The 27,684-nt window shown below is 47.3% G+C and overlaps 1 protein-coding gene across 6 annotated transcripts in view; it reads left to right on the top strand.

Moving 5' to 3' along the window:
- The window catches only part of MYH11 (myosin heavy chain 11), a 154,395-nt gene that overhangs the window by 45,626 nt on the left and 81,085 nt on the right, over window positions 1–27,684 (top strand). For 4 of the 6 annotated variants that reach the window (XM_055099355.2, XM_055099357.2, XM_055099360.2 and 1 more), the window contains 3 exons: window positions 13,302–13,329; window positions 25,208–25,310; window positions 27,219–27,239. In XM_055099355.2, the coding sequence (XP_054955330.1) occupies window positions 13,302–13,329; window positions 25,208–25,310; window positions 27,219–27,239 (152 nt within the window). The remainder of the gene's footprint in view (window positions 1–13,301; window positions 13,330–25,207; window positions 25,311–27,218; window positions 27,240–27,684) is intronic. The other 2 variants (XM_055099356.2, XM_055099358.2) reach the window with 1 other exon arrangement.

Raw genomic sequence — 27,684 nt, 5'->3', positions numbered from 1 at the left:
CTGGGGTGTAGGAGGGGCAGGAAAGCAGATAAGATTCCATTCTGAGCCTCTGCACTTGCCCTATGCAAGATAGCCACAAGTAATGTTTTGTCCGCACCTCATTAGCAACAAATGGCCACGCTCAGGGGATTAAAAAAAGAAATAACAGCCAGCCTTTATCAGCTTGGGGCTCTTGGCTAAGTCCTCTCTAAGCTTAAGACAACTCTGCGGGTGGAGTGATCCAAACGACTTTCTCCACTTTGCAAGTTCCCACACTCGGCTGTATCCTTCTGCTTGAGATTGGCAGCCCCCTGGGGGATGGTTCCTGCTCACCCAACTCCCCTGAGGCTGCTCCCCAGTAGAGGCAGAGAGAGGAAGGGCACTGATGTCCTCAGGGCCCCTGCAATAGGTCAGGACCTGGGTTCACTGCTCCATCAATCCCACATTGCTCAGCCCTCACTAGCACCACACAGGGTGGGTGGCAGCCTCCCCGTTTGATCGATGGGGAAAACTCAGCACACCTACTTGGCCCCAGAACTGAGAGTCAAACCTGGGGACCCAGCTTCGCTGCCCTCAGAATGTTACTCTTCCCTCCTAGGTAGCATGGTATAGATAGTGTAGTATTCTTGTCCCCATATAACGGAAGAGGAAACTGAGGCCCCCAGAAGGCTAAGGGACTAGCATAGGCCTTGTGTCTTAGCCTGTTAAGGCTGCTATATCAAAATACCATAGACTGGGTGGCTTTTAAACAGATATTTGTTTCTCGTGGTTCTGGAGGCTGGGAAGTCCAAGATCAAGCTTGGTGTCTGGTGAGGGCCCAGTGCTGCCTTCTCGCTGTGTCTCACATGGTGGAAGGGACCTGCTAGCTCTCTGGGTCTCTCCCCCAATGAGGATTGAACCCCCATGATCTCATCACCTCCCAAAGGCCCCACCTCCTAATATCATCACTTTAGGGGTAAGGATTCCAGCATATGAATTTGAGGGAGACATGAGCATTCAGACCATGACACCTTGTAATCAGAAAGGGGTTAAATATCCTTGGTTGAATATCCTGTCCTGCCGATTCAGAATCACTGCTGTCTATAACCTCTTCCCTAGATCACTATTTTGGATGATGATGATGATGATGATGATAAAGATGATATTAACGGCAATTACCAAGCTCTTAAATGTGCTGTGGGTAAAACAATTTTAAGCTCTTTCTGAATCCAGTCTCTTTCAGTCATCTTCATGCCCTTGAAAGGTCTGGATTTTTGTCGATTTCCCTGGTGAGGAAACGGGCCCTGGGGGCCGAGGTGATAGGGTGGAGCCAAGAAGTAATTCCCAGCTGTTTCTCTGCAGAGGCAGTGCTGCTACAAACACATCTCCAGGAAGGGGTACAGCCAAATGCTTCTCTGTCTCTTGTGGGTTTTGCAGTGGCTGTCAGCTATGTGTCTGGCCTGGTTGGGAATGATGGGGGACTGTGTGTGGGAATGAGTGGCTCTGTCTGGCTGGCTCAGTCTTTACAGAGGTGCTAGGAGTATCTGTTTGGTGCTCTGACTAATCATGAAAAGTTCACGTTTTTATTTTTATTTTTGGTACCCATGGTGCATTACAGGGAAGGGAGACAGCAAAGGAGAATTATTTGTTATAAAATAGTAAATATTGGCCAGGCACAGTGGTTCACACCTGTAATCTCAGCACTTTGGGAGGCAGAGGCAGGCAGATCATCTGAGGTCAGGAGTTCGAGACCAGCCTGGCCAATGTAGTGAAACCCCATCTCTACTAAAAATACAAAAAATTAGCCAGGCATGGTGGTGGGCGACTATAATCCCAGCTACTCGGGAGGCTGAGGCAGGAGAATCACTTGAACCCGGGAGGTAGAGGTTGCAGTGAGCCGAGATTGCCCCACTGCACTCCAGCCTGGGCAACAAGACCAAAACTCCGTCTCAAAACAAAAACAAAAACAAAAACAAAAACCGTAAATATTAAATTGAAAAAGAGACATACTTAAGGGAGTGAACTTGAAAAGCCCCAGCTGACACTTGGCAGCACCTTCCTTGTTTGTTTTGGGCTTTTTTGAGACAGAGTCTCACTCTGTTGCCCAGGCTGGAGTGTAGTGGTGTGATCTCGGCTCACCTGAGCCTCAGCCTCTCCAGGCTCAGGTGATCCTCCCACCTCAGCCTCCAGAGTAGCTGCATACAGGCATGCACCAGTACAACTGGCTAATTTTTGTATTTTTTGTAGAGATGAGGTTTTGCTATGTTGTTCAGGCTGGCCTTGAACTCCTGAGCTCAAGCAATCCACCTACCTCAGCCTCCCAAAGTGCTGGGATTACAGGCGTGAGCCACAGTGCCTGGCCAGCACCTTCCTTGTTAAATTGCATGTGTCAGCCACCTCCCTCGGTGTCCTCCCAGCCTCTGGGCAGTCTGGCTTCCCATTCCTTTCTTTATTCAACAGCATTTTTTTTGTGAGACAAGGCCTTGCCCTGTTGCCCAGGCTGGAGTGGAGTGGCACACTCATAGCTCACTCCAGCCTCCAACTCCTGGGCTCAAGTGATCCTCCCCTCTCAGCCTCCCAAGTAGCTGGGACCACAGGCGCAGATCATCACGCCTGGCTAATTTTTTGATTTTTTGTAGAGATGAGGTCTCATTATATTGTCCAGGCTGGTCTCGAACTCCTGGCCTCAAGCAATCCTCCCGCCTCGGTCTCCCAACGTGCTGGAATTACGGATGTGATCCACCACGCCCGGTCATTCTAACAATATTGATTATTAGGTGTTGCCCTAGACACAGCCTACTGTGCGTCTGTGTAAATACGAATTGAATCATCCCACAAGTAGCTGCTAAGTAGAGGAGGTCCAGGGAGTGGGGAAGTGTAGCCCTGGGGACCTTGGGAGGACAGGGGAGGCTTCCTTGGAAGGTGAAGTGTAGGCTTGGCTAGGGAACTTGATATAGGTTCTATGAGGCTGCTGGGGCTGGAGCAGAGAGAAGAGGGAGAATGTAGGAGGTAGGAGTGGAGGCCCAAGAGGGAGAGCGTTGGTTTTCCTGTCTCCTACACCCCTTCACTGGCCAGTTCTGCTTTCATGTTTTTATTTATTATATATTTTTTGAGACAGAGTTTCACTCTTTCACCCAAGCTAGAGTGCAGTGGCACAATAATAGCTCCCTGTAACCTCGAACTCCTAGGCTCAAGCAATTTTCCTGCCTCAGCCTTCCAAATAGCTGGGGCTACAGGCACACACCTCCGTCCACAGGTAATTAAAAAAAATTTTTTTTTCATAGAGATAGGGGTCTCGCTTTGAGTCTCAAACCCCTCGCCTCAAGCAATCCTTCTGCCTCAGCCTCCCAAAGCACTGGGATTACAGGCATGAGCTCCTATGCCCAGCCCAGTTCTGCTTTTACAATACCAGGGCTTCCTGTAGGTTTGGAAAACACCTGTTGGGTTGCAGCAAAGGCTCTCAAAGTATCTCTTCTTACTCAGCATCTCATCCTAACCAACTCTGCCGGGAGAGTAGAGTGGGGAGATGAAGGCTGGAGAAAGAGAAGGGCCCTCACTTACAGAATGGCTTAGGTCATGGGCTCTGGAGCTGGGTTCACCTCCCAGCTCTGCCCCGGCTATTACTTTGTGCCTCAGTTTCCTCACTTGTCCTGTGAGGATGATGACTGTACCTACTCCAGTTGTTACAAGGGTAATTCGGTCAGTGTGTAGGGACACGGTGCATGGACAGGACAAGTTCAACAGGCATTAGCAGTCAGCTGCCAAGGACCCACTGTCAAGGGCCATGCAGTGGCCATGTTCACAGTCACACCATGGAAGATCCAGAACCTCTGGCGTCTGCCTCCGTGCGGGGCATTAGTTAGAGAGCCACTTTTCTACAGGCAATGGAGGCTGAGACCTTTCTTCTTTACTAGCCCAGGTTTTGATTACCTCTCACTGGAGCCCCCAGCAGCCTGTTACCAGAACCAAGGGCAGATGCAGGGAGCCTGGGTGTGTGCTCAGTCCCAGCTGGGTTTTCTCCTTTTATGGTCAGCCTGCAGTGCTCCGGCTTCCCAGCCAGAATCCACCAGCTTGTGTTTGGGCTTGGGCCGAAATAGCTGGTCTGTGGGGAGCTGGGTACCTCCTGGGAGTCCTCAGGCCCACAGCGGGGGAGGAACCGCTGAAGCCCTTTATCTTCTCAGGAAACGTGCCTGGGGCCTTACACATCCGAGGCTGGGTGGGGAGTCTGGGGAGGAGGAAGGGAGAGAGGCAAGTTTAAGGATGGGGTGTGAGGTGACATGAGCCCCAGGGATCTGGGCTGGGAAGCTCAGCCCCAGGCGGGTCCTGATGACGGCCGGCCGCCCCCAGCTCCAGCCTTCCCAGACTCCACGAAGGCTCGGTACTGTGTCCCTGCCCACTTTGGAGCTTCTGTCCCAGGCCTTCTGCTTGGGATGCTCTGCCTCGACCTCTCCCCCGGAGATTCTTTCACATTTTTCTTAATGCTGTTCAGTGGTCACCTCTGCCGTGAAGTCTTCCTGTCTTGCTCAGGTGGTGTGAAAAAACAAACAAAAAACTTGACGTCTATAGCACTTGGGTTCACATCCATCGTAGCATTGCTCGTCTCTTACAGTCATTTCTTTGCCCATCTGACTCCCACCCTGGGTCATGAACTTCTCAAAAGCAAGGATAAGCAAGTCATGAAGGCCGTTGCATTGGCTTGAGCTTGTGATTTCAGTTACTTGGGAGGCCAAGGCGGGAGGATCACTTGAGGCCAGGAGTTTGGGACTAGCCTGGGTAATATTACTATATTACCTTACTAGGCCCTGTCTCTACAAAAAAAATGAAAAACAAAAACAAAAACAAAAAACAAACAAACAAACAAAAAAACCATTAGCCAGGCACAGTGGCATGCACCTGTAGTCCCAGCTGCTCAGGAGGCGGAGACGGAAGGATCTGTTAGCCCAGGAGTTCCAGACTGCAGTTAGCTATGATCGTGCTACTGCACTCCAGCCTGGGCATCAGAGTGACACCTCATCTCTTAAAAAAGAAAAGAAAAAAAAAAAGCAGATCTTATTGACTTTTGTGCTTTCAGTACCTGGCTCAGGACTCGTTTGTTGAATGAATATGTGAACACGTGAATATGCATTTTCCATTGCTTCTACCTTGGTTGCCTCTCTGAGCCAGAGAGCAATTCAAAATAACAAGCATTTCCTGAGCACCTACTGTGTGTCAGGCATTGTTCCTTGTACCCGGGATCAGGCACAGCCCTTGACCTTCAGGAGCTCATTGGTTCAGGGGAAAAGCATTGAAAACGAACAATTTTGTAATTGTTGGAAACCTAATAGAGCTGCATGAAGTGGAAGAAGTCAGATTTATAATCATTCAGAGGTGGTATAAAATGAACATCATTTTTAAAAAAGGTTTATGTGGTATAATTTAAATAAATTCATTTTAAGGATACAGTTCACACCTAACATTGCAGCTATGTCTGCATAACTGTCTAAATTCACTCGTAATTTACATGGTTATGCAGCCATTGCTGCAATATAATTTTATATTTCTATCATCCCCCAAAGAAATCTTGTGCACATTTTTTTGTCACTCCATATTCCTACCCGCAGCTCCTGGCAGCCACGAATTCACAAATCTACTTTCTGTCTCTATGGATTTGCCTATTCTGGACATTTCATATAAATGGAATCATATGTGACCTTTTGTGGCTGGCTTCTTTTTTTTTTTTTTTTTTTTTTTTTTGAGACAGAGTGTCTCATTGTACTCGCCCAGGCTGGAGTGCAGTGATGTGGTCTCGGCTCACCACAACCTCTGCCTCCTGGGTTCAAGTAATTCTCCTGCCTCAGCCTCCCGAGTAGCTGGGACTATAGGCACGTGCCACCACACCTGGCTAATTTTTGTATTTTTAGTAGAGACGGGGTTTCACTGTATTGGCCAGGCTGGTCTTGAACTCCTGACCTTGTGATCTGCCCACCTCAGCCTCCCAAAGTGCTGGGATTACAGGTGTGAGCCACTGCGCCCAGCCGGCTAGCTTCTTTGACTTAGTATAATGTTGTCAAGGTTCATCCACGTTGTATCATGGATTCATACTATTTATATATTTTTTAAGACAGAGTCTGTCTCTGTCACCCCAGCTGGAGTACCGTGGTGCAGTCGTGGCTTACTACAACCTCCACCTCCTGGGCTCAAGCCATTGTCCCACCTCAGCCTCTTGAGTAGCTCAGACCACAGGGATTGTGTCACTATGCCCAGCTAATGTTTGCATTTTTTTTGTAGAGATAGGGTTTCACCATGTTGCCCAGGCTGGTTTCAGACTCCCGGGCTCAAGCAATCCACCTGCCTCAGCTTCCCAAAGTGCTGGAATTTCAGGCATGAGCCATGGCCCCCGGCCATAACATGCTTTCTTTTCATGGCTGAATACTATCCCACTGTTTGGGTAGACCACATTTTGTTTATCCATTTACCCATTGATGAACATTAGGTTGTTTCTATTTTTTGGATATTATGAATAAAGTCCATAATTTTTACCAATATGGAAAAGAAAAACAAGAAAAACTCTGAATGCCATATCATGGATAGATGGCCTATTATCATTCCATATCATCTGTACCTTTTTCCGCCAGAATGTTTTGAGACATTTATTAAGTAAGGATCACGATGATAATTACTAAAATGGAGAGAACCTGTGGACCATGGGAACCACTAGGCCATGTGACACTCACGTTTATATCAGAGAAAGGCACCGTTTTCTCAAAGCACTTTTCCTCCATCTGCTGAAAGATTATTACAATAAATACACAATGCAATACAATAAATGACCAATGCAAATAGTTTCTCCGTAGAGTTATGCAGTGTACAACATGCACCACGGTCCATGGCCATCCTGCAGGTAGGAGGTCAAGTGGAAAGGTCTCCAACTCAGCTCTAGAAAAGTGTAGAGTTAGAGAAGGTATCATAGAAGAGTTGACTCCCAAGACGATGTTTCAAATACAGATTAGGGTATGTACCCGAAGAATTGAAAAGGTACTCAAACTAAAACTTGTACAGGAATGTTCATAGCAGCACTATGCAGAATAGCCAAAAGGTGGAAATAACCCAAATGTCCGTCAACTGTTGAATGGATAAACAAAATATGATCTATCCATACAATGTGATATGACTCAGCCACAAATAGGCATAAAGTCTGGGACCTGCTACAACATGGATGAACTTCAGCCACATGCTGAGTGAAAGAAGTCAGACATGAAAGGCCACACATGTTACAATTCCATTTATGCAAAAATATCTAGAATAGGTAAGACCATAGAGACAGAAAGCAAATTGGTGGTTGCAAGGGCTTATGGCGGAGTGACTGCTTAACAGGTAGAGGGTTTCATTGGGGGGGTGACAGAATATTTTAGAACTAGATAAAGGTGGTAGTTACGTAACATTGTGAATGTACTAAATGCTCCTCAATTATGCACTTTAGTTTTTTTTTATTTTTATTACTATTTTTTTGAGATGGAGTCTCCCTCTGTCACCAGGCTGGAGTGCAGTGGCGCGATCTCAGCTCACTGCAACCTCCACGTCCCTGGTTCACGCGATTCTCCTGCCTCAGCCTCCTGAGTAGCTGGGATTACAGGTGTGCACCATCGCGCCCAGCTAATTTTTGTATTTTTGGTAGAGACGGGGTTTTGCCATGTTGGTCTCAAACTCCCAACTTTAGGAGATCCAGCTGTGTCGGCCTCCCAAAGTGCTGGGATTACAGGCATAAGCCACCGCACCTGGCTTGAATTATTCACTTTAAAATGGTTCTTTTTATGTAGTGTAAATTTTACCTCAATGGAAGAAAAAGAGAGAGAGAGAGAGAATGGATTAGGCCAGAGGAGAAGTGGTGGTGGGTGCACTGGGCAGAAGAAATCACTTGTGCAAAGCAAGGAGGGAGTGAAACTGCTTTGTACGGCGGAGAATACTGCTTTTGAGTCCAACACAAGCTCAGGCTTGGGGAAGGAATCAGATAAAAAGTTCCAGGATCTCAGAGTTCCCTGTGCTCCACACGGTTTGGCAGACAGCACCCACATGGAGTCCTTCTGCTCGTAACCAGCACCCTGCAAGCTTCCCACGCCTGGAAGTGGTGTGTTTCTGATGGGAACGTCAGGCCAGAGGTCTCCCAGCAGCCCCCAGCTCGGAGCCGCGCTGGCAGCTCCCAGGCCTTCTCCTGGAGCCCGCTCCCTCTCCTGGGGGCCCTGTGAGCATCTGAGCCTATAAATCTCTCCTGCTCTGGGCCTAGGATTCACAAGGCTGCCAGGAAAGCCTGCCTCTCTCCCTGAAGTCGTGGATCAACACAGCCCATCTGTCTGTCCATCTCAAAATCTTTCCTTAAGATAGTGGAGGTTGTCTGGGCCGGTCCCAGGAGGTTCTCTCTGCCTGGGTTCTAATCACAGGGTACCTGGTTCTTCTATCCTTCACCCTCTTTTAAAAAATCACTTTTTAGTACTTTGGGAGGCTGAGGCGGGCGGATCACCTGAGGTCAGGAGTTCGAGACCAGCCTGGCCAACATGGTGAAACCCCCGTCTCTACAAAAAATAGAAAAATTAGCCAGTCGTGGTGGCACGCACCTGTAGTCCCAGCTACTCGGGGGGCCGAGGTGGAAGAATTGCTTGAAACCAGGAGGCAGAGGTTGCAGTGAGCCAAGATCGAGCCACTGCACTCCAGCCTGGGTGACAGAGCGAGACTCCATTTCAGAAAAAAAAAAAAAAAATTAAACTGGTTTCCCATTTTGCTCTGTCCTCGAGTGAATTTCTCCCCCTGGGTGGAAGCTAAAGGCATGGGTATCTGTCTGTCTCCAGAGTATAATGGAGAGATTAAAGTTTGATTGCTTTTTTCCTGTTTTTTTTTTCTTTGAGATGGGGTCTTGCTCTGTTGCCCAGGCTGGAGTGCAGTGGCAAAATCTCAACTCACTGCAACCTCCACCTCCTGGGTTCAAGCGATTCTCCTGCCTTAGCCTCCCGAGTAGCTGGGATTACAGGTGCCTGCCGCCATGCCTGGCTAATTTTTTGTATTTTTAGTAGAGATGGGTTTCACCATGTTGCCCAGGCTGGTCTCGAACTTCTGACCTCAGGTGATCCACCCACCTCAGACTCCCAAAGTGCTGGGATTACAGGTGTGAGCCATCACGCCCAGCCTCCTTTCTCTTATAAATAGGGACACCATTGATTTAGGTCTCACTCCAAGCCAGGATGACCTCATCTCAACATCCTTCCCTTAATTACATCTGCAAGACCCTTATTCTAAATAAAATCACAGGTGGGATACAGTGGCTCACGCCTGTAATCCCAGCACTTTGGGAGGCTGAGGCAGGTGGGTCACTTGAGCCCAAGAGTGTGAAACCAGCCTGGGCAACATAGCAAGACCCAATCTCTACAAAAAATACAAAAATTAGCCGGGCATGCTGGCATGTGCCTATAGTCCCAGCTACAGGGGAGGCCAAAGAGGGAGGATTGCTTGAGCCTGGGAGGTTGAGGTTGCAGTGAGCTGAGATCACGCCACTGTACACCCACCTGGGCGACAAAGTGAGACCCCATCTCAATCAATTGATTAGTCAATAACATCGCAGTCTGAGGTTCTGAGTGAACATAGCTTTTGGGAGTCACAGTTCAACCCACCCCAGTGACCTCGGGCAAGTTGCCTCACTTCTGAACCTCACTCTCCTTATTTGTAAAATGGAGGCAATGCCAGTGCCCACCCCAGGGGCTGCTGAGAGAATTCAGTGGGTCACTTCAACACAGAAGTTCAGCATATGCCTGCAGTGCAGTGAGCGCTCGGGAGATCGGAGCTGTTAGTGGGATCGTAATGCGGTGGCTCTTTCTTTTCTGTCTTTTTTTAGCTGTGTGGTCATGATGGTTTCATTAAGAACAATACCGACTCTTTTTCTATTGACCATTTTTGGTGGGATGAGGAAAAGATTGTATGTGTTCATAGCACAAACATAACCGGGATAGAAGTAGAATGGGTGAAAGCAGGTCTTCCTCCTGTCCCTTTTCTCAGTACTTCAGGCTCAGGCCTGTTTGTTGGTTTTGTTTGTTTGTTTTGTTTTGTTTTTGGAGTCTCGCTCTGTTGCCCAGGCTGGAGTGTAGTGGCATGATCTCACCTCACTGCAACCTCCACCTCCTGGGTTGAAGTGATTCTCCTGCCTCAGCCTCCGGAGTACCTTGGATTACAGGTGCATGCCACCATGCCCGGCTAATTTTTGTATTTTTAGTAGAGACAGCGTTTCACCATGTTGGCCAGGCTGGTCTTGAACTCCTGACCTCAAGTGATCTGCCCGCCTCAGCCTTCCAAAGTGCTGGGATTACAAGTGTGAGCCACCGCACCCATCCCAGGTCTGTTTTTAGAGATACGGTCTCACTCCATTGCCCAGGCTGGAGTGCAGTGGTGTAATCACAGCTCACTGCAACCTTGAACTCCTTGGCTCAAGGGATCCTACTGTCTCAGCCTCCCAAGTAGCTGGGACAAGGGGTATGTCCATCACACATAGCTAATTAAAAAAAATTTTTTTTTGTAGAGACTGGGTCTTGCTATGTTGTCCAGGCTGGTCTGGAACTCCTGGCCTCAAGTGATCCTCCCATCTCAGCCTCCCAAAGTGTTGAGATTACAGGCGTGAACCACTGCATCCTACCTATATATCTGTCTTTTTAAAACACAAAAGGTATAACACTATGCTACCTCATCTTTTATTTTTAGCTTAATATATTTTGGATATTTTTCTGTGTCCATCCATAAAGCTCTGCCTGGTTCTTTTCAATGGCTGCCTATTTTATTTATGTATTTATTTTTTATTTGTTTTTGAAACAGAGTCTTGCTCTGTTGCCCAGCCTGGCATGCAGTGGCGCGATCTCGGCTCACTGCAACGTCCGCTTCCTGAGTTCAAGCAATTTTCCTGCCTCAGCCTTCTGAGTAGCTGGGATTACAAGCGTGTGCCACGACACCCAACTAATTTTTGTATTTTTAGCGGAGATGGGGTTTCACCATGTTAGCCAGGCTGGTCTGGAACTCCTGAACTCAAGTGATCCACCCTCCTTGGCCTCCCAAAGTGGTGAGATTACAGGCATGAGCCACTGCGCCTGGCCTGCCTATTTTTAAATGTGCCATTATATAAACACACCAGAATTGAAACCCCAGAGCTGACTAGTCTTTAGGCCTTTTGTCTTGAGGATTTCGTTCAACCAGGCCACCCAAACATCCATCTATAATCCGAGGGAAGAGAGAGAGAACTGATTGGAGTTGGGCATAGAATCTGAGGAACGTGCCCACTTTCCAATCAGTTCTCTCTTAAGATTACAGACGGAAGAAAGAGTCATCTCTTTCACCTTGCCTTCTTCAGTCCCATCCATCCTCCCATTCATATTCCCATCCATCCATCCATCCATCCATCCATCCATCCAACCAACTCATTTACTCACCTATACACTCTGTCCTCCCTCCCATTCACCCACCCATCCACTCTCTCATCCACTCACTCATCCTTCCCTCCTCCGTCCAACCATCCGTCCAACCAGCCATATACCCACCCACCTACCCATCTACACACCCTTCCCTCCTTTCTTCTTTCTTTCTTATCTATCCATCCATCCTTCCTTCCTTCTTTCCATCCATCTATTCGTCCACCTACCCACCCACCCACTCATCCATTTGTCTTCCTGTCTCTCTATCTATCCATCTATCCATCCTTCCATCCAGCCATCTATCTGCCTATTCACCCAGCCTCCCATCCATTTATGCTTCCATCCATTTACCTATCCATCCATTCTTCCATCCACCCATCCTTTCTTCCTTCCTTCTTTCCTTTCTTCCTTCCTTCCACTCACTTGCCCATCCACCTCTTCTTCCATCCTCCCATCCATCTACTCATCTATCCATCCATTTTCCCACCCATCTGCCCATCCACCCACCCACCTACTCACCTACTCATCTGCCTATCCACCCACCCATCCACCCTCCCGTCCATCTGTCTATTCATCCATCCACCCACCCATCCATCTACCTACCCATCTACCCACTCTTCCATTCACCCATCTACCCTTCCTTCCTTCCTTCCTTCCTTCCTTCCGTCCACTCATCTTCCCATCCATCTACTCATCCATCCCTCAATCCATCCATCTAACAAGCATAATTCAGCACCTACCATCTATGTGCCAGTACTAGAGATACAATGTAAAACCAAGCCTAGGAGATTTTTGATGAAATGAAGCTTGTGAGAGCTGAGCACTGAACTAGTAGGACTGAAGCCAGGGAGTGGATTTAAGAAATGCTTGCCACTGTGGCATTGTCTACCAGCAGATATGATGCTGGGATTTCTACATTGTTAGGTGACCATTGAACGTATTGGTAACTGTTCTCAGATCTCTCTTTGGGAAGGAAATGGGTCTTCAGAGCCTGGCTCCACCTCAGAGGCCTCTTTAAGAGTAGAAGGTGATGGGTAATGTCTGCTTAATCACATCTAGTTCTTTGATGACCTCTGTATCTTTTGGGTTTCTCTGGTGGTAAACAAGAGAGACTGACTCTGTCATCTAGTAGAGGAAAGGGATTTGTAGGGGAGTATGGAGGAGCTAACAGATGCAGTGGGAACACTAGGAATCAGGCTAGGTAAATGACAGAAACTGGGCTGCTTGGGCCCAGGGGCAGAAAGGAAGTCTGCCTCAGGGCTCTGTCCACCTGCTGTGCTTCCCTGTCCTTGACTGAGCTTGGAGTTTTAGGCCAGAGAGTCTGACCAATGCAGCCTGGAACACATTCTTACCTCTTTGTTGAAGGTACCTAAGAGGCAGTCCCACTAAGACTGTACATGACGGCAGGGGTGATGGGGGAAACCTCAAGGACCACAGGATGCTTCTGGAAGAAGAGGGAATGGATGCTGGATTTACAAAAAAAACACAAATGTGCACAATACTATATTACAGATGAAGGAACTGAGGCATGGAGTTTAAGAATATTTACCCAAGGCCACAGAGAGGAGAAGTGGCTAAGTGGGACCCCGATCTGTATAGATCCAACATCTACGTTTGGTCCCTAACCTAATCTGGGTGGGGTGGGCCTCCCAGGACACCTCCAGAGCTGATGTGGCTGGATGCTAATGACTCCTGGATCAGTCAGGCTCCAGCATCTTTCTGGGACTGCCTCTGGGACTTTGGGGCTGCCCTTTTGGCTTTGGTCTTGGGCCCTGTGGCCTGTGCAATGAGCCCAGCTGACCTGTTGTCACTTCCAATGAGGCCAGCATGGAGAAGCTTTAGAATGGGAGGGCCCTGGGAGGAGCCAAGTCCAGACCCTTAGCTCAGAGCTCATTTTAATTCACGGCTCTTTTTTCTTTCTGTTTGCAGATCGGGAGGACCAGTCCATTCTATGCACGTAAGTGGAACTGCTTTTTATTGTTGTTGTTTTTTTTTAAATCTGTAGTCGAGATCCACCCTATGAAAGAAAAGATCCATGAGTGCAGAGATCTTTGATTTGTTCATGGTTCCAAGTGCCTCTCTTTATACCTGGCACCATGTAGATGCTCACTAAACATTTGTGATATATGGTCTTCTGCGGAGGCAGGCAAACTTAAACTCTTCATGACACCTGCTATCATTTGGTTCCATACCTCTTCTCCTTCTAAAAAACTAGCATTTATTGAACATGTACTCTGTGCCGGGACTTGAACTAAAGATTTTATATGCAGAATCTTATCTAATTGCATAACAGCCATCTGTGTTGATAGGGAAGATGTTAAACTGTCACTTTACTATTTCACATTTATCAAGCCACAAACACATCAGTGCCATATTTGGTGATTGGTATCACTGTTTCTTTGAAGACCTAGGTACATAGGCAGAAGATAGTAACTCAATTTTAGAATCATTGAGAGAGTTTTCACTATTGTATTTATATGCAAGTAACATATATTAATATATATTGTTGATTCATTGACACTGAACTCACAGCCAGCAGCTCTGTGGCTGATGCCTGGATGAAGTTTATCTGATGTGTATTTATTACATAATGGGTATCACAACTTTACTGTGCTTGGAAACATGAGCCAACACTTGAGCACTATGCTGGGGACATTTTTGTATGTGTGCTGCCGAAGGGAGCACATCTGAGGGGACATTTTAAACTGCAAAATAACTAACAAAAAGCCACAAAAATACAAAAAAAGGTGGCACTAAATACACTACAGAAAGGACACTTGTTTACAGTATGAGAGTTGAAACTAGAAGGTAGAGCATTCCCCTGTTCAACCTGAGCTGGGAACGTGTGCATGGGGGGAATCGAATTTTCCTTACTCTGCACATGTTCACAAATGACTACAAAAGTGCCATGAATATTGATTTTGGGGTTACCAATAACTTTCAGCAGGTCGGTGAATTTGAAAATATAGAATATATAAATAATGAGGATAGACTGTGCATATATATATTTCCATAATATATAATATGTATTATATTTAATATATTTATATATATATATATATTTGAAGGTCTGGAAGCAACTAAAGCTATAATCAACAGAGGTTATTTAAATAAAATATAGCATTTCCAGGTAGCCACTACAAAGAGTGAGGCTGATCTATTTATGCTCAGAGAGAATGCTCTTTATAGATAATACCGTTGAGTGGAAAACACAAGGGCAAACTAGCATATGCATAATGTAACCGTGTGTGTCTTTAAAAAGAGCAGGATTGCATGGACGTGCATATGTTTCCTATTTGCATGAAATTATCTGGAAGGACAATTAAAAACTAGTAATTAGAATTTCAGATGGTGATGGATGGTAGGATGGCAATGAACTGTATTGAGAGAAGATTGAAACAATTAATAAGTTTGGGGTTGATATAGATAGAAAACCTGGAAACAATAAAACAAAGGCAATTATAAACTCCAGGAAAAACCAAAAGTTGGGATGGAAGGAGAAGTAATCACATTGGACTAAGGAGCCCAGCTGTGCAAGTTTGGAGTATTTATCTAACCAGAATAACTACCTGTGATGGACTTGGCTCTGTGGGGAAAGGGAAGAGGATTAGATGGGAACTGAATTCTCATATTCCATGGTAGGATGTACATATTTGATGTTTGACAATGAATAGTTTGGATCTAGAGATATAATGCTACCTAGCTATGAGGATATAAATGCTAAAACAACCTGCCGACTTGGTTTCCTAGTTTTCTGGCTTCTAGGGGTCACCTGCATTCCTTGGCTCATGGTCTCTTCCTCCATCTTTAAATCCTGCAGCATGGTATCTTCAAATCTCTTTCTCTGGTCCCCCTACCTCTCTCTTATAAGGCCCAGTACCTTTGTGGTTATATTAGCCCCACCTAGATGATCCAAGACAGTCTCCTCATCTCAAGCAAACATATTCACAGATTCTGAGGATAGGCCATGGACATTCTTGTGGGGGCTGTTTTTCAGCTGACCACAGAGGCATTTGATCCCCTAGGAGCCGAACCCATGTGTGAGCCACATGTCATCTCCCCAGGAACCAAAATAGTGTAGCTCAACTGCCCTCTGTTGAGTGAATGAATTAAGTGTGGTAACAGAGAGGTGCAGGAAAGAGTAGGACTTTCAGATGGCTTCGTAGCTATGTAGCTATGCATGGGTCACTTGACCTCTCTGAGCTGAGCTTATGGAGAGGCTGTGAAGATGAAGAAGAGGCCACCCTGCTCTCATTTCCAGCACCCATGCCATCAGCAGGTGCTGTTTCATCTAAAACGGTGCTATCCAAAAGAACTTTGTGATGAGCACAAAGTTCACTTAAAAGTTCACTTAATTGAGCTCTTAAAAAGTGGCAAGTATATTGCAGAACTGAATTTTTAAGATTTTAGTTAATTTAGATAGCTGTTCCTGCCTTGGACAGTATGATGCTGAATATTTCTTATCTCTGTCCATTCCTCTGACTCCACCGCCTCTTCCTAGTTCAGGGTCCCGTCACTTCTCACCAGGGCCTCTGTAGCAGTCTCTTAAGCTCCCTGCTCCCATTGCTTGCTTGCTTCCTTCCTTCAATAAATATACATTATAAGAATATTCACTCATTATTCATTGAATAAATATTCATTAGCATGCTGTCATAAAGTGTGGATTCCAGAACCTAACCCCTTGGGTTTGAATTCTGGCCCCATCATCGTCTAGTTAGTTGTATGCTCCAGGAAATAAGTCAGTTCACTTCTCTGAGCCTCAGTTTCCCCATCTGTAAAATGGGAACAATAAGCACCCCATTGGGTTGTTGGAAGGATGAAATGAGTCACTACATGTGAAGAACTGAGAAACAGGCCACTGCCCCATGGTGAGCACTTTGTAAGGATCAACTGCTATTGTAGTGAAAGTGCTCACTATTTTTTAAAAATCCTTCCTGCAATCCAGTATCCATCTTGCAGTTTGTTTGTTTGTTTGTTTGTTTTTGAGATGGAGTTTTGCTCTCATTGCCCAGGCTAGAGTGCAATGGCGTGGTCTTGGCTCACAGCAACCTCCACCTCCCAGGTTCAAGTGATTCTCCTGCCTCAGCCTCCCGAGTAGCTGGGATAACAGGCATGTACCACCATGCCTGGCTAATTTTGTATTTTTAGTAGAGACAGGGTTTTGCCATGTTGGTCAGGCTGGTCTCGAACTCCTGACCTCAGGTGACCTGGGGAGCCTCGGCCTCCCAAGTGCTGGGATTACAGGCATGAGCCGCTGAGCCTGGCCCATCCTGCAGTTGGTTGTTGTTGTTGTTGATTTTTTTGTTGAGACAGAGTCTCACTCTGTTGCCCAGGCTGGAGTGCAGTGGTGCGATCTTGGCTCACTGCAACCCCCGCCTCCTGGGTTCAAGCAATTCTCCTGCCTCAGCTTCCCGAGTATTATGCCATCATGCCCAGCTAATTTTTGTATTGTTAATAGAGATGGGTTTTCTCCATGTTGGCCAGCCTGGTCTCAAACTCCTGATCTCAGGTGATCCACCCACCTCAGTCAGCCTCCCAAAGTGCTGGGATTACAGGCATGAGCCACTGCGCCCAGCCCATCCTGCAGTTCTGATTCTCCCCACACTGGTTCTAAAGTCCCGTTCCCCTCCTGAAATGGTTTCCTGCACCCATGAGAATAAAACTCAGATTCCTTACTGTGACTTGGAAGACTGAGTGTGATCTGCTCTTCCCTCGTCACTTCCTGCTGTCCCTCTCTGTTGTGGCCCTCCAGCCATGCTGGGAGCCATTCTGTCTCATACCTGGGCCCAGCATTTCCCTCCCTTGGACCTCTGTCCATACTGTTTACCCTGCCTGGCCCACCCTTCCCTCCATCCTTCCCTCCATCCTTCCCACAGGGCTCTCTTGTAACTTTCAAGGCTCAGCAACTCCCTGGCTTCCCCATCCACAGCCTCCCCTCTCCTCCCTTCCCCTCGATCTTCTCAGTCACATCACCCCGATGTAGCAATGATATCTCCACCACAAACTATCTTGATTATTTGTTTGCTTGGCTGTTGTGTATCTCCATCTCCTGGAATGCAGCGTTAGCAAGGACTTGGCACACTGCCCACACACAGCCAGTGCTGGAGAAGGAGGCCTTAGCCATTGTTAGGGAGGAAATCCCAAAACGATGACTTTTATTTGCAAATGCATCCAGTCAGCCCAGAACCACCAACATCTTCAGTCTCTGTATTCAATTTTATTTTGCTTGTTGTGAAATTCAGCCAAAGTGACTTGGAGGACCTACAAGTTGACAGCAGGGCTGAGCTTTTAGGCGTAGTTGGTGCTTAAGAGAAGCCAGGCTGGAGCCAACTGTTTGGTTATGCAGTTAAGAAACTGAAAATTGGCCGGGCGCGGTGGCTCACGCCTGTAATCCCAGCACTTTGGGAGGCCGAGGCGGGCGGATCACGAGGTCAGGAGTTCGAGACCATCCTGGCTAACACGGTGAAACCCCGTCTCTACTAAAAAAATACAAAAAAATTAGCCTGACATGGTGGCGGGTGCCTGTAGTGCCAGCTATTGAGGAGGCTGAGGCAGGAGAATGGCGTGAACCTGGGGAGCGGAGCTTGCAGTGAGCTGAGATCGCGCCAGTGCACTCCAGCCTGGGTGACAGAGCGAGACTCTGTCTCAAAAAAAAAAAAAAAAGAAAATGAAAATTGGCTGGGCGCGGTGGCTCACGCCTGTAATCGCAGCACTTTGGGAGGCCGAGGCGGGTGGATCACGAGGTCAGGAGTTCCAGACCATCCTGGCTAGCACGGTGAAACCCCGTCTCTACTAAAAAAAATACAAAAAAATTAGCCGGACATGGTGGCGGGTGCCTGTAGTCCCAGCTATTCAGGAGGCTGAGGCAGGAGAATGGCGTGAACCTGGGGGGCGGAGCTTGCAGTCAGCTGAGATCGTGCCAGTGCACTCCATCCTGGGTGACAGAGCGAGACTCTGTCTCAAAAAAAAAAAAAAAAAAAGAAAAGAAACTGAAAATTTGCTGGGTGTGGTGGCTTATGCCTGGAAACTCAGGGCCTTGAGAGGCCGAGGCGGGAGGGTGGCTGGAAGCCAGAAGTTTGAGACCAAACTGAGGAACACAGTAAGACCCCATTACTACAAAAAAATTTAAAAATTAGCTAGGTGGGATGGTGCACGCCTGTAGTCCCAGCTACTCAGGAGGTTGGGGAGGGAGGATCACTTGAGCTTGGGAGTTAGAGGCTAAGTGAGCTATGATGGCACCACTGCACCTCAGCCTGGGCAACAGAGCAAGACCCAGAGACAGGAAGAAAGGAAAGGAAGGGAAGGAAGACAAGAAAGGAAGGAAACTGAAAGCTGAATAAATGTAATTTTTAGGCCTGAGTTGTATTTTGTCTAGCATGTAATCCATCCAGTATGATCAGTTTAATTAGAGGCCATGGGCCTGGCTGGAGATAGAGCTGTGTGATCAGGGGGCTAAAGTAAGAAGAGGAGGGTGGTTTCACATAAAATTAGAGAGAGGTAGGGGGGTGCTTCCAGGCCTTGGGGAGGAGTTTAAACTTTCGTCTAAAATGGATGACAGGCTGAGCACGGTGGCTCATGCCTGTAATCCTAGCACTTCGGGAGGCCAAGGCAGGCTGATCGCTTGAGCTCAGGAGTTCAAGACCAGCCTGGCCAACATGGCCAAACCCCATCTCTACAAAAAACACAAAAATTAGCTGAGCGTGATGGCATGTGCCTGTAGTCCCAGCTACTTAGGAGGGTGAGGCAGGAGGGTCTCAGTTCACTGAGCGTGGGAGGCAGAAAGTTGGCACTGAGCCAAGACTGCACCACTGCACTTCAGCCTGGGTGACATAGTGAGACCCCATCTCAAAAAATATATATAACAATAAAATAAATAAATGAAATGGATGAGAACGTGCTAAGGGACTCAAGCCAAGGAAGGACAAAGTTTGACCAGTGGGTCAAATCAGGCCCTTGTCTGTCTGTTCCAGATAAAGTTTTATTGAAACACAGCCCCACCCACTTGTTTACGTATTTGCTTTTGTGCTGCAGTGGAGAGCTGAGCAGATGTGACAAAGAATGCGTGACCCTCAAAGTCTAAAATATTTACTGTCTGACCTTTTACAAAAAGAGTTTGCTAACTCCTAGCTTAAACAGTGGGAAAATGTGAATATTATTTATACTGTAATGATAGGATGAATGCTGAAAATCATTATACAAACAATATATAACTTCTGTGGAAGCAGTGGTTATAAAAGTAATAATAGGTGGGCACAGTGGCTCACACCTGTAATCCCAACACTTTAGGAGGCCGAGGCAGGAGGATTGCCTGAGGCCTGGAGTTCAAGACTATCCTGGGCAACTTAGCGAGACCCCACAAAATCAAAAAATTAGCTAGGTGTAGTGGCACATGCCTGTCATCCCAGCTACTCAGGAGGCTGAGGTGGGAGGGTCACTTGAACCCAGGAGTTCGAGATTGCAGTGAGTCAAGATTGTGCCACTGCACTCCGGCCTGAGCAAGAAGCAAAACTCTGTCTCAAAAAACAAAAGTAATAATAACTAACATTTTGGCATACCAGGCATTGTTCTAAGCATTTTATATAAATATTCACTCATTTAATCCTCATAAGAATCATATAAAAGGTCAGGCATGGTGGCTCATGCCTGTAGTCCCAGCACTTTGGGAGGCTGAGGCTAGAGATCACTTGAGACCAGGAGTTCGAGACCAGCTTGGGCAACATAGCGAGACCCCTGTCTCTACAGAAAATTTAAAAATCAGCCAGCTGTGGTGGTGTGCACCTGTAGTCCCAGCTACCTGGGAGATTGGGGCAGGAATATCACTTGAGCCTAGGAATTCTCAGCTGCAGTGAGCTATGATTGCATCAATGCACTCCAGCCTGGGCCACAGAGTGAGATCTTGTCTCAAAAAAAAAAAAAAATCATACAAGGTAAGTGTTTTTATTATACCCATTTTATAATGGGGTAAAGAAACTGAGGTATGGACAGGCTAAATGACTTGCCTAAGGTCACACAGGTAACTGGCAGAGTAGGGATTTGAACTTGAGCAACCTGGCCCTGGAGCCCATTATGCTATTCTGCCAATTGATGCTATAGGGTAAGAGAGGCGTTGCTTCTGCCTGGGGTTTTGCAGGACGTGTAGGAGTTGTACAGTACAAAATGCCAGGATGCTTTGCCATTCACATAAAGACCAGGGACTGAATAGCTGTGAGGTTCATCAGAGACAATTTGGCTTTCCTACCAGTGGCAAACCACAGGCTGCAATGGACTTGGCAATATTCGACCCTGGGAGCCAGGACCAGCTGCAGAATTTGTAGAATTTTGCAAAATGAAAATGCTGGCTGAGTGCAGTGACTCACACCTGGAATCCCAGCACTTTGGGAGGCTGAGGCGGGCAGATCACATGAGGTCAGGAGTTCGAGGCCAGCCTCGCCAACATGGTGAAATCCCATCTCTACTAAAAATATAAAAATTACCCAGGCATAGTGGCGGGCACCTGTAGTTCTAGCTACTTGGGAGGTTGAGGCAGGAGAATCACTTGAACCTAGGAGGTAGAGGTTGCAGTGAGCCACCATCACACACTGCACTCCAGCCTGGGGAATAGAGCAAGAGTCAGTCTCAAAAAAAAAAAAAAAAAAAAAGAAAAGAAAAGAAAAAAGAAAATGCAGAGCATTTATAAAGAATTAGGAAGAATTTCCAGATGGCAATATTAGAGTATTAAGCACAGGGTGGTCCCTGTGAGACTGTACAGGTCACACTCATGAAGCCAGCCTGGCTGGGGGATTAAGTGGCCATTGGGTGGTTCTTCCCAGCTGCTGGGGCTGGACTGATTAAAGGGACTTGGCATTGGGGTAGTTACAAGGCCAGGAGGCCATAACGTGGTCATGAGTCTGGTCCTTCTCCAGGAAGAGGGAGCTCAGTACCAAATTCCCCAAGAAATAAGAAAGGAGTTTAGGGTGCTCAGACCAGGAAGGCATCTTCACCCCTAGAGGTCAGGGGTCAGAAAAGCCAAGCTATGAATGTTTCTAGACCAGCTCTAAGCACATCAACCTTCAGACGCCCACGAGCCTGGAGCTTGGGATGTTTTCTTTGGCAGAACCTCCCAGGGCAATTTATTTTTCTCAACAGAACTTGGATACAGTGGAGCCCAGCAGCTACATGGGAAGGGGTAGATGCCCAGAGTTTATGTCCCACTCCCCATCCCAGGCAAAGTGGGAGACTATAGCCACGGATAGGGCACATTGATGTCTTTGGGGTTTTTTTGTCTGTTTGTTTGTTTGTTTTTGTTTTTTGAGATGGAGTCTCATTCTATTGCCCAGGCTGGAGTGCAGTGGCACGAGCTCAGCTCACTGTAATCTCTGCCTCCTGGGTTCAAGGGATTCTCCTGCCTCAGCTCCCCAAGTAGCTGGGACTACAGGCACCCACCACCATGCCCAGCTACTTTTTGTATTTTTAGTAGAGACAGGGTTTCACCATGTTGGCCAGGCTGGTCTTGAACTCCTGACCTCAAGTGATCCACCCGCCTCAGCCTCCCAAAGTACCGGGATGACAGGCGTGAGCCACCACACCCGGTGATGTCTTTGTTGTAAAAGGGAGGAGGTGAGAGGGGTTCAAGGCCAGGGTGGAAAGGAAGGAACTGTTGTGGGAAAGGAGAAGTGAGCAGCAGCAGTCTAGGAGCACTGGTTTGTCAGCATGAAGAGTGTGATCCACACGTGTTGTTTGTGCACACCGCTGTCCTGATTCTTGTCTTGGATCTGAATAGGTTCATGACCACCTACGCAAGTGGTTTCCTACATCCAAAAATTTCTCTCCTTTCTCTTGCTTTAATCAGAATCCAACCCCTTCACTTTAGAATGAAGTCAAGCAAAGTTCTGACGTTAGCCTGATTGAAGTAATTCATACTTAGGTGTGAATGACTGAGTGGCTTGGTTCATTGATTGGGGCAAGTAAAGCCTCCTGGAATATATGGCAGAATTCCGGTGGAGTGGGGCTGGGACTTCACTCTGTCTTTTCTCTTTGCTGATTTGTTAAAATAAAAGGGTAGGAGGCAGAACATGGGACCTGGTGTCAAGTGGACCTACGTTCAAATCCTGCTTCTCCTCCATTTCCTATCTGTGTGAAAGCAGGAGCAATTGTGGGCTGGAGCAATTTACTTCAACCTCTCTTTGCCTCAGTTTCCCCAGGTGGGTGATGGGGATAATTAATAACTCTCTCATTAGATTGCTGGGTAGAGTAAATGAAAAGATCTGTGAGCCCAAAGCCTAGTACTGTGCAGGCCTTCAACAAATATCAATTCCCCTTTCCCTGCCCTTCTTCTGGCCTTAGAAAGCAAGACCCTAGAGGGTTGGGTCTGTGTCATGGAACAACTTGGTGAAATGTAGTAAAAGGAATTCTGACTGCATTAGAATCAGAGACCTGACTTTCCATTCTGACTGTATCCCTTCTTTGCTGTGTGACCTAGGGAAAATTGCTTACCCACTGGGCAAGACTCTTCCTTCTATAATAACATGGAAGCAGGAAGAGGATAAAGGAAATAATTCACGTAGAGCAATTAGCAAAGGGACCCTTCCCCCTATATCCCCCCAATGACAAATGCCAATTCTTCTCTGTCTGAAGAGATGGGATCTTGCTATGTTGCCCAGGCTTCTCTCAAACTCCTGGCCTCAAGGCATCCTCCCAACTCAGCCTCCTGAGTAGCTGCGATTATAAACGTGGCCAGTTCTCTGCTGCACCTGGCCAGTTCTCCTCTTTTACACACACACACACACACACACACACATTCTGGTCTTAGTTTCCCCTTCTGGGGAAATGGGGTAATGCCTTCATGGTCCCCATTTCATAAACTGCCTCTGAGGCCATGTGAAATAATGTGGCCATTGGGAAGGAAGGCCTCTAGGAAGGGAAGGGACCACACAAAGTCACCGCAAGATGTTTCATCATTCTTGGCCATCAGACACTTGATTTCTGGACAGTAGGACCTGTAGGATTAGGCACAGCAACTTGGGGCACTTTTTTTTTCTTTCTCTTTCTTTTTTCTTTTCTTCTATTTCTTTTTTAAGCCATGAGCCAAGTTATTAATGGGCCCTTGGCAGAGAAAATTAATTTCTTTATTTCCTAATTAGGAAGAAGAGCAGAGACTGTACTAGCTTTGGTGGCACTGGTTCAGCACAGAGAACCTTGGGCTGACCTCGGGGTGAACAAATTCTTTTTCCAACTTAAAAAAAAAAACCTCTCTTATATTTTAGAGTATTAAGTGAGCTCAGAAAATAAGAGAGATAAGGCAAAGAAAGGAAACACAAAAAAAAGTAAACTGAAAAATAGAAGAAGATGATAAACAAGTGAAGTTTTGGTCAAGGCACTGTCCTTATCTTTCACTAGGAGTGGTGGGACATAGAGGCAGTATCTGGATGGAGCTGTTCCATTGTGATGATTTCTGGTGGCCAAAACAGGCAGCTAGTTCACGAAAGCCATCTTGGTAAAAAAAAAAAAAAAATCTACCTTCATATTCCAGGAGGACATACTTTTTTGATACAACAAACCAAGTCGTGCTGATCTAAACATATCAGTCATTTACACTTTAGTGTGAATTACTTCAACTGGGTTTATTCTTAGATACTTGGCTGAGATCATCAGCTAGCTTCCTGATACATGGAGTGGGATTCCTCAGAGGATAAAGGGGCTTGCATCTGCCCAGTGACCAATGGGATAACCGGTTTTTTGGTAAATTTTTCTTTCCATAAGGGAGCTTCTTAAACTTTAGGTCCTGGTACTCCAGAGGCACTTACATCCTTTCTTGAAGGCTGCCTTGTGCCTGGTCTTTCCATTTCTAGCAATGCTAATGATGTCTGCAGGCGGATCACGAGGTCAGGAGATCGAGACCATCCTGGCTAACATGGTGAAACCCCGTCTCTACTAAAAATACAAAAAATTAGCCGGGTGTGCTGGTGGGTGCCTGTAGTCCCAGCTACTTGGGAGGCTGAGGCAGGAGAACCAGGGAGGTGGAGCTTGCAGTGAGCTGAAATTGTGCCACTGCACTCCAGCCTGGGGACAGAGTGAGAATCCATCTCAAAAAAAAAAAAAAAAAAAAAAGTAGATAATTCCAAATAAACCTGTTTGGACCTATGTAAGAAAACTAAGGTTTTCTTGTTCACTCTATTTTTTTAGAGATGAGGTCTTGCTCTGTTACCCAGGCTGGAGTGCAGTGGTGTGATCATGGCTCACTGTGGCCTCAAACTCCTGGGCTCAAGCCATCCTCCCACCTCAGCCTCCTGAGTAGCTGGGACTACAGGCATGCACCACCAAGCCTGGTTAATTTTTCTTATTTTTTATAGAGTCAGGGTTGTGCTGTGTTGCTCAGGCTGGTCTTGAACTCCTGGACTCGAGTGATCCTCCTGCCTCAACTTCCCAAATAGCTGGGACTACAGGCATGTGCCATCATGCCTGGCTAATTTTTAAATCTTTTTCTAGAGGCAGTGTCTCTCTGTGTTGCTGAGCTGGTCTCACACTCCTGAGCTCAAATGATCCTCCCACCTCAGCCTCCCCAAGTGCTGGGATCACAGGCATGAGCCACCACGTCCGGCCCACCTTTTCACTCTTTGTATCTGAATTCTTTTCTATGTCCTCTTGGAAGGAATAGATTGGGCATTGGACCTAGGCTGGGGACCCAGTTCCGCTCACTACCAGAGATGTGGCCTTGGGCAAGTTACTTCCCCTCTGGGAGCCTCTGTTTCACCCTCTGGGAAATGGTGGTGATGATCATTATTGTCCTGCCTGGCTCATGGAACTGCGGAAAGGTCACCGTGGAACGTGTGCATAGATGATGTTCCCGTGTCTTTCAGAGGCGAGTCTGGAGCCGGGAAAACCGAAAACACCAAGAAGGTCATTCAGTACCTGGCCGTGGTGGCCTCCTCCCACAAGGGCAAGAAAGACACAAGTATCACGGTGAGTGGCAGTTCCCAATGAGAGGCCATGATTTAGCCAACCGGTCTCCAGCTTGCAGCCCAACCGAGATACAAACAGAACATCGTTGCAAGAACTCAGGCCCCATCTGACTACCCCTCCCCTGAAGACTCAAAGAGGGACCGTCTTTTTGGCGAGCAGGCCTGTTGAGTGTGGGTGATTTCTTGGCTCAGCTAGAAGCATCCCTCCAGAAGGGGGCCCGTTTCGTGAAATGAGAATAAGCCCTTTCCTTCCATAGCGAGATCTTCCTCCACGTCGGGGCTTCTCAGTGGTGGCACTGATGTCATTTTGGACCAGATAACTCTTCCTTGGAGGGGCTTCCCTGTGGCTCGTAGAATGTTTCACAACATCCCTGGCCTCGACCCGCCAGATGCCGACAGCCCCCTTCCCTCCAGTTGTGACAACCAAAAATATCTCTAGACATTGTCAGATGTTCCCTGGGGTGGGACAGTTGCCCTCGATTGAGAAGCACTCCTTTCATGAATCTCTGTAACGTCCCAGGGGTTAAGGTACCTTTTGGGTTCCCGGATTCCTCCACGTGTCCCCCTGTCCCTGGGATGGAGATGCTGGTATCACTCGGCCCGTGGGCTTCAGTGCAATGCCATTCAGTAACTGTGGATTGAGCACCTACTGTATGCCAGGAACCACTTGGGGTGGGGACTTGGGGATAAGTCTGAGAGATGCTGTTATTCTCTTCTCTGAGCTTCCGGACCTGTGGAAGAGCATGTAGTTGTCAAAGAATCCCTCACATAAACAGATGATGACACGGTATGACTAAGAGCTTGGGAGGAAAAGAAGAACAGGTTTCTAGAGTCATCACCTCTAGGGCCCATCCTTCTCTTCCTCCTCGTGTGTCAGCCTTGCCCCATCTATCCCACAGGAGGGGGCACGTGGTAGGGCCGCTAGGACTGGCCGGTGCCTCCATCTGCAGGTTCGTGGGTGGGAAGATGGTAGGATGGAGATCTGACCACGGCATGGGGTGTCTCCAGTGTTCGCCATTCCATATGTCACTTTGCGTCCTCAGAGGGGACTCTGGGGCAGCCACCATGGCCGGCTTGTCTGGAGGCCCTTGGAGATCTAGGATGGGCGCTGGTCGTGGCTTTGGAGAACTTTCCTTCTCCAAACAAATGCAGGAAACTCAAGATTCAGCATCCTAGAATTGTCTCTGGCAAGTTGGTTTCCAGCCACAGTGAGTGGGAACAATGGCCCCAGAGGCTGTGTGGCAGTTTAAACACAGTTTCCACTGCCTTCCCTTTCCCTAAAGAGTAAACACAGGAGATAATACTTTCTAACAACTCATCATTATCAAGGGCCTACTATGTGCTGCTAGTTTTGGCTGCATGCGTAAACACATCTCAGAAATTGTCTCACTGGATACTGTTTTAAGGAGCCTAATGTGGCCCCAGTAATTATGAAAACCTTTGAAATGTCTGGATCTCTAAGAAATTAGAAAAAGGAGGGAATGGCTGAGCATGGGGGCTCATGCCTGTAATCTGTGTTTTGGGAGGCCAAGGTGGGAGGATGGTCTGAGCCCAGGAGTTCAGGACCAGCCTGGGTGACATAGTGAGACCCTGTCTGTACCAAAAAAAAAAAAAAAAAATCAAGAGAATTAGCTGGGCCTGGTGTGCATGCCTGTAGTCTTAGCTACTTGGGAGGCTGAGGCAGGAGGATTGCCTGAGCCCAGTAGGTTGAGACTGCAGTGAGCTGTGATCGTATTCCTGCAGCTAAACAGAGAGAAAAGAAACAGTATCAAGGAAAAGGAGCTGACCAGTCTGTCTGGGAGACTCCAGGCTGTTTGGGGGGATCAAAGTCATATGTTCTCCAGCCCCTGATGTCCATGTGATGGAAATAACACTGACATTTGTTTTATACTGTGTTGTTCAACCACAGCAAGGCCCATCTTTTGCCTACGTGAGTAACTGAGAGTGTTTTCCTGGTGTGTAGGGGAGGCACGGAGTGAACTTAGATCTGCATGATCCTGTTGCACCCACCGAGTCCCGTAGCTGGTGGTAGAAATGGGGTAGGCCCTAGAGTTTCACAACTTAAATCAGTAAATGCACCAAAATACCATCCTGTGGGTGTCTGATGCCAGGGAAGGGTGTGGGGGTGCATTTACCACCCACGGGACGCCTATTGGAGTCCCCAGGGTTGCGCTCCAGCCTGAAATGGATTTCTCCAGTTCAGAATGAACCCCTGCACCCTTCAAAGCATCCACTCCTGGTACCCTTGACTGGAACAACCTAGACAGAGACGTCTGTCCCATCTGGCTGAGTGTTTTAGGACTGTCAGGCCCCAAAGCTTCCCTGGCTCGATGGACAGTCGATGGCACAGCTGTGGCATGCCTCCCTCTTCTCTC

Source organism: Pan paniscus, chromosome 18 (genome assembly GCF_029289425.2).
Source record: "Pan paniscus chromosome 18, NHGRI_mPanPan1-v2.0_pri, whole genome shotgun sequence".
Lineage (NCBI taxonomy): Eukaryota > Metazoa > Chordata > Mammalia > Primates > Hominidae > Pan > Pan paniscus.
This window is presented reverse-complemented; position numbering and strand designations above follow the sequence as displayed.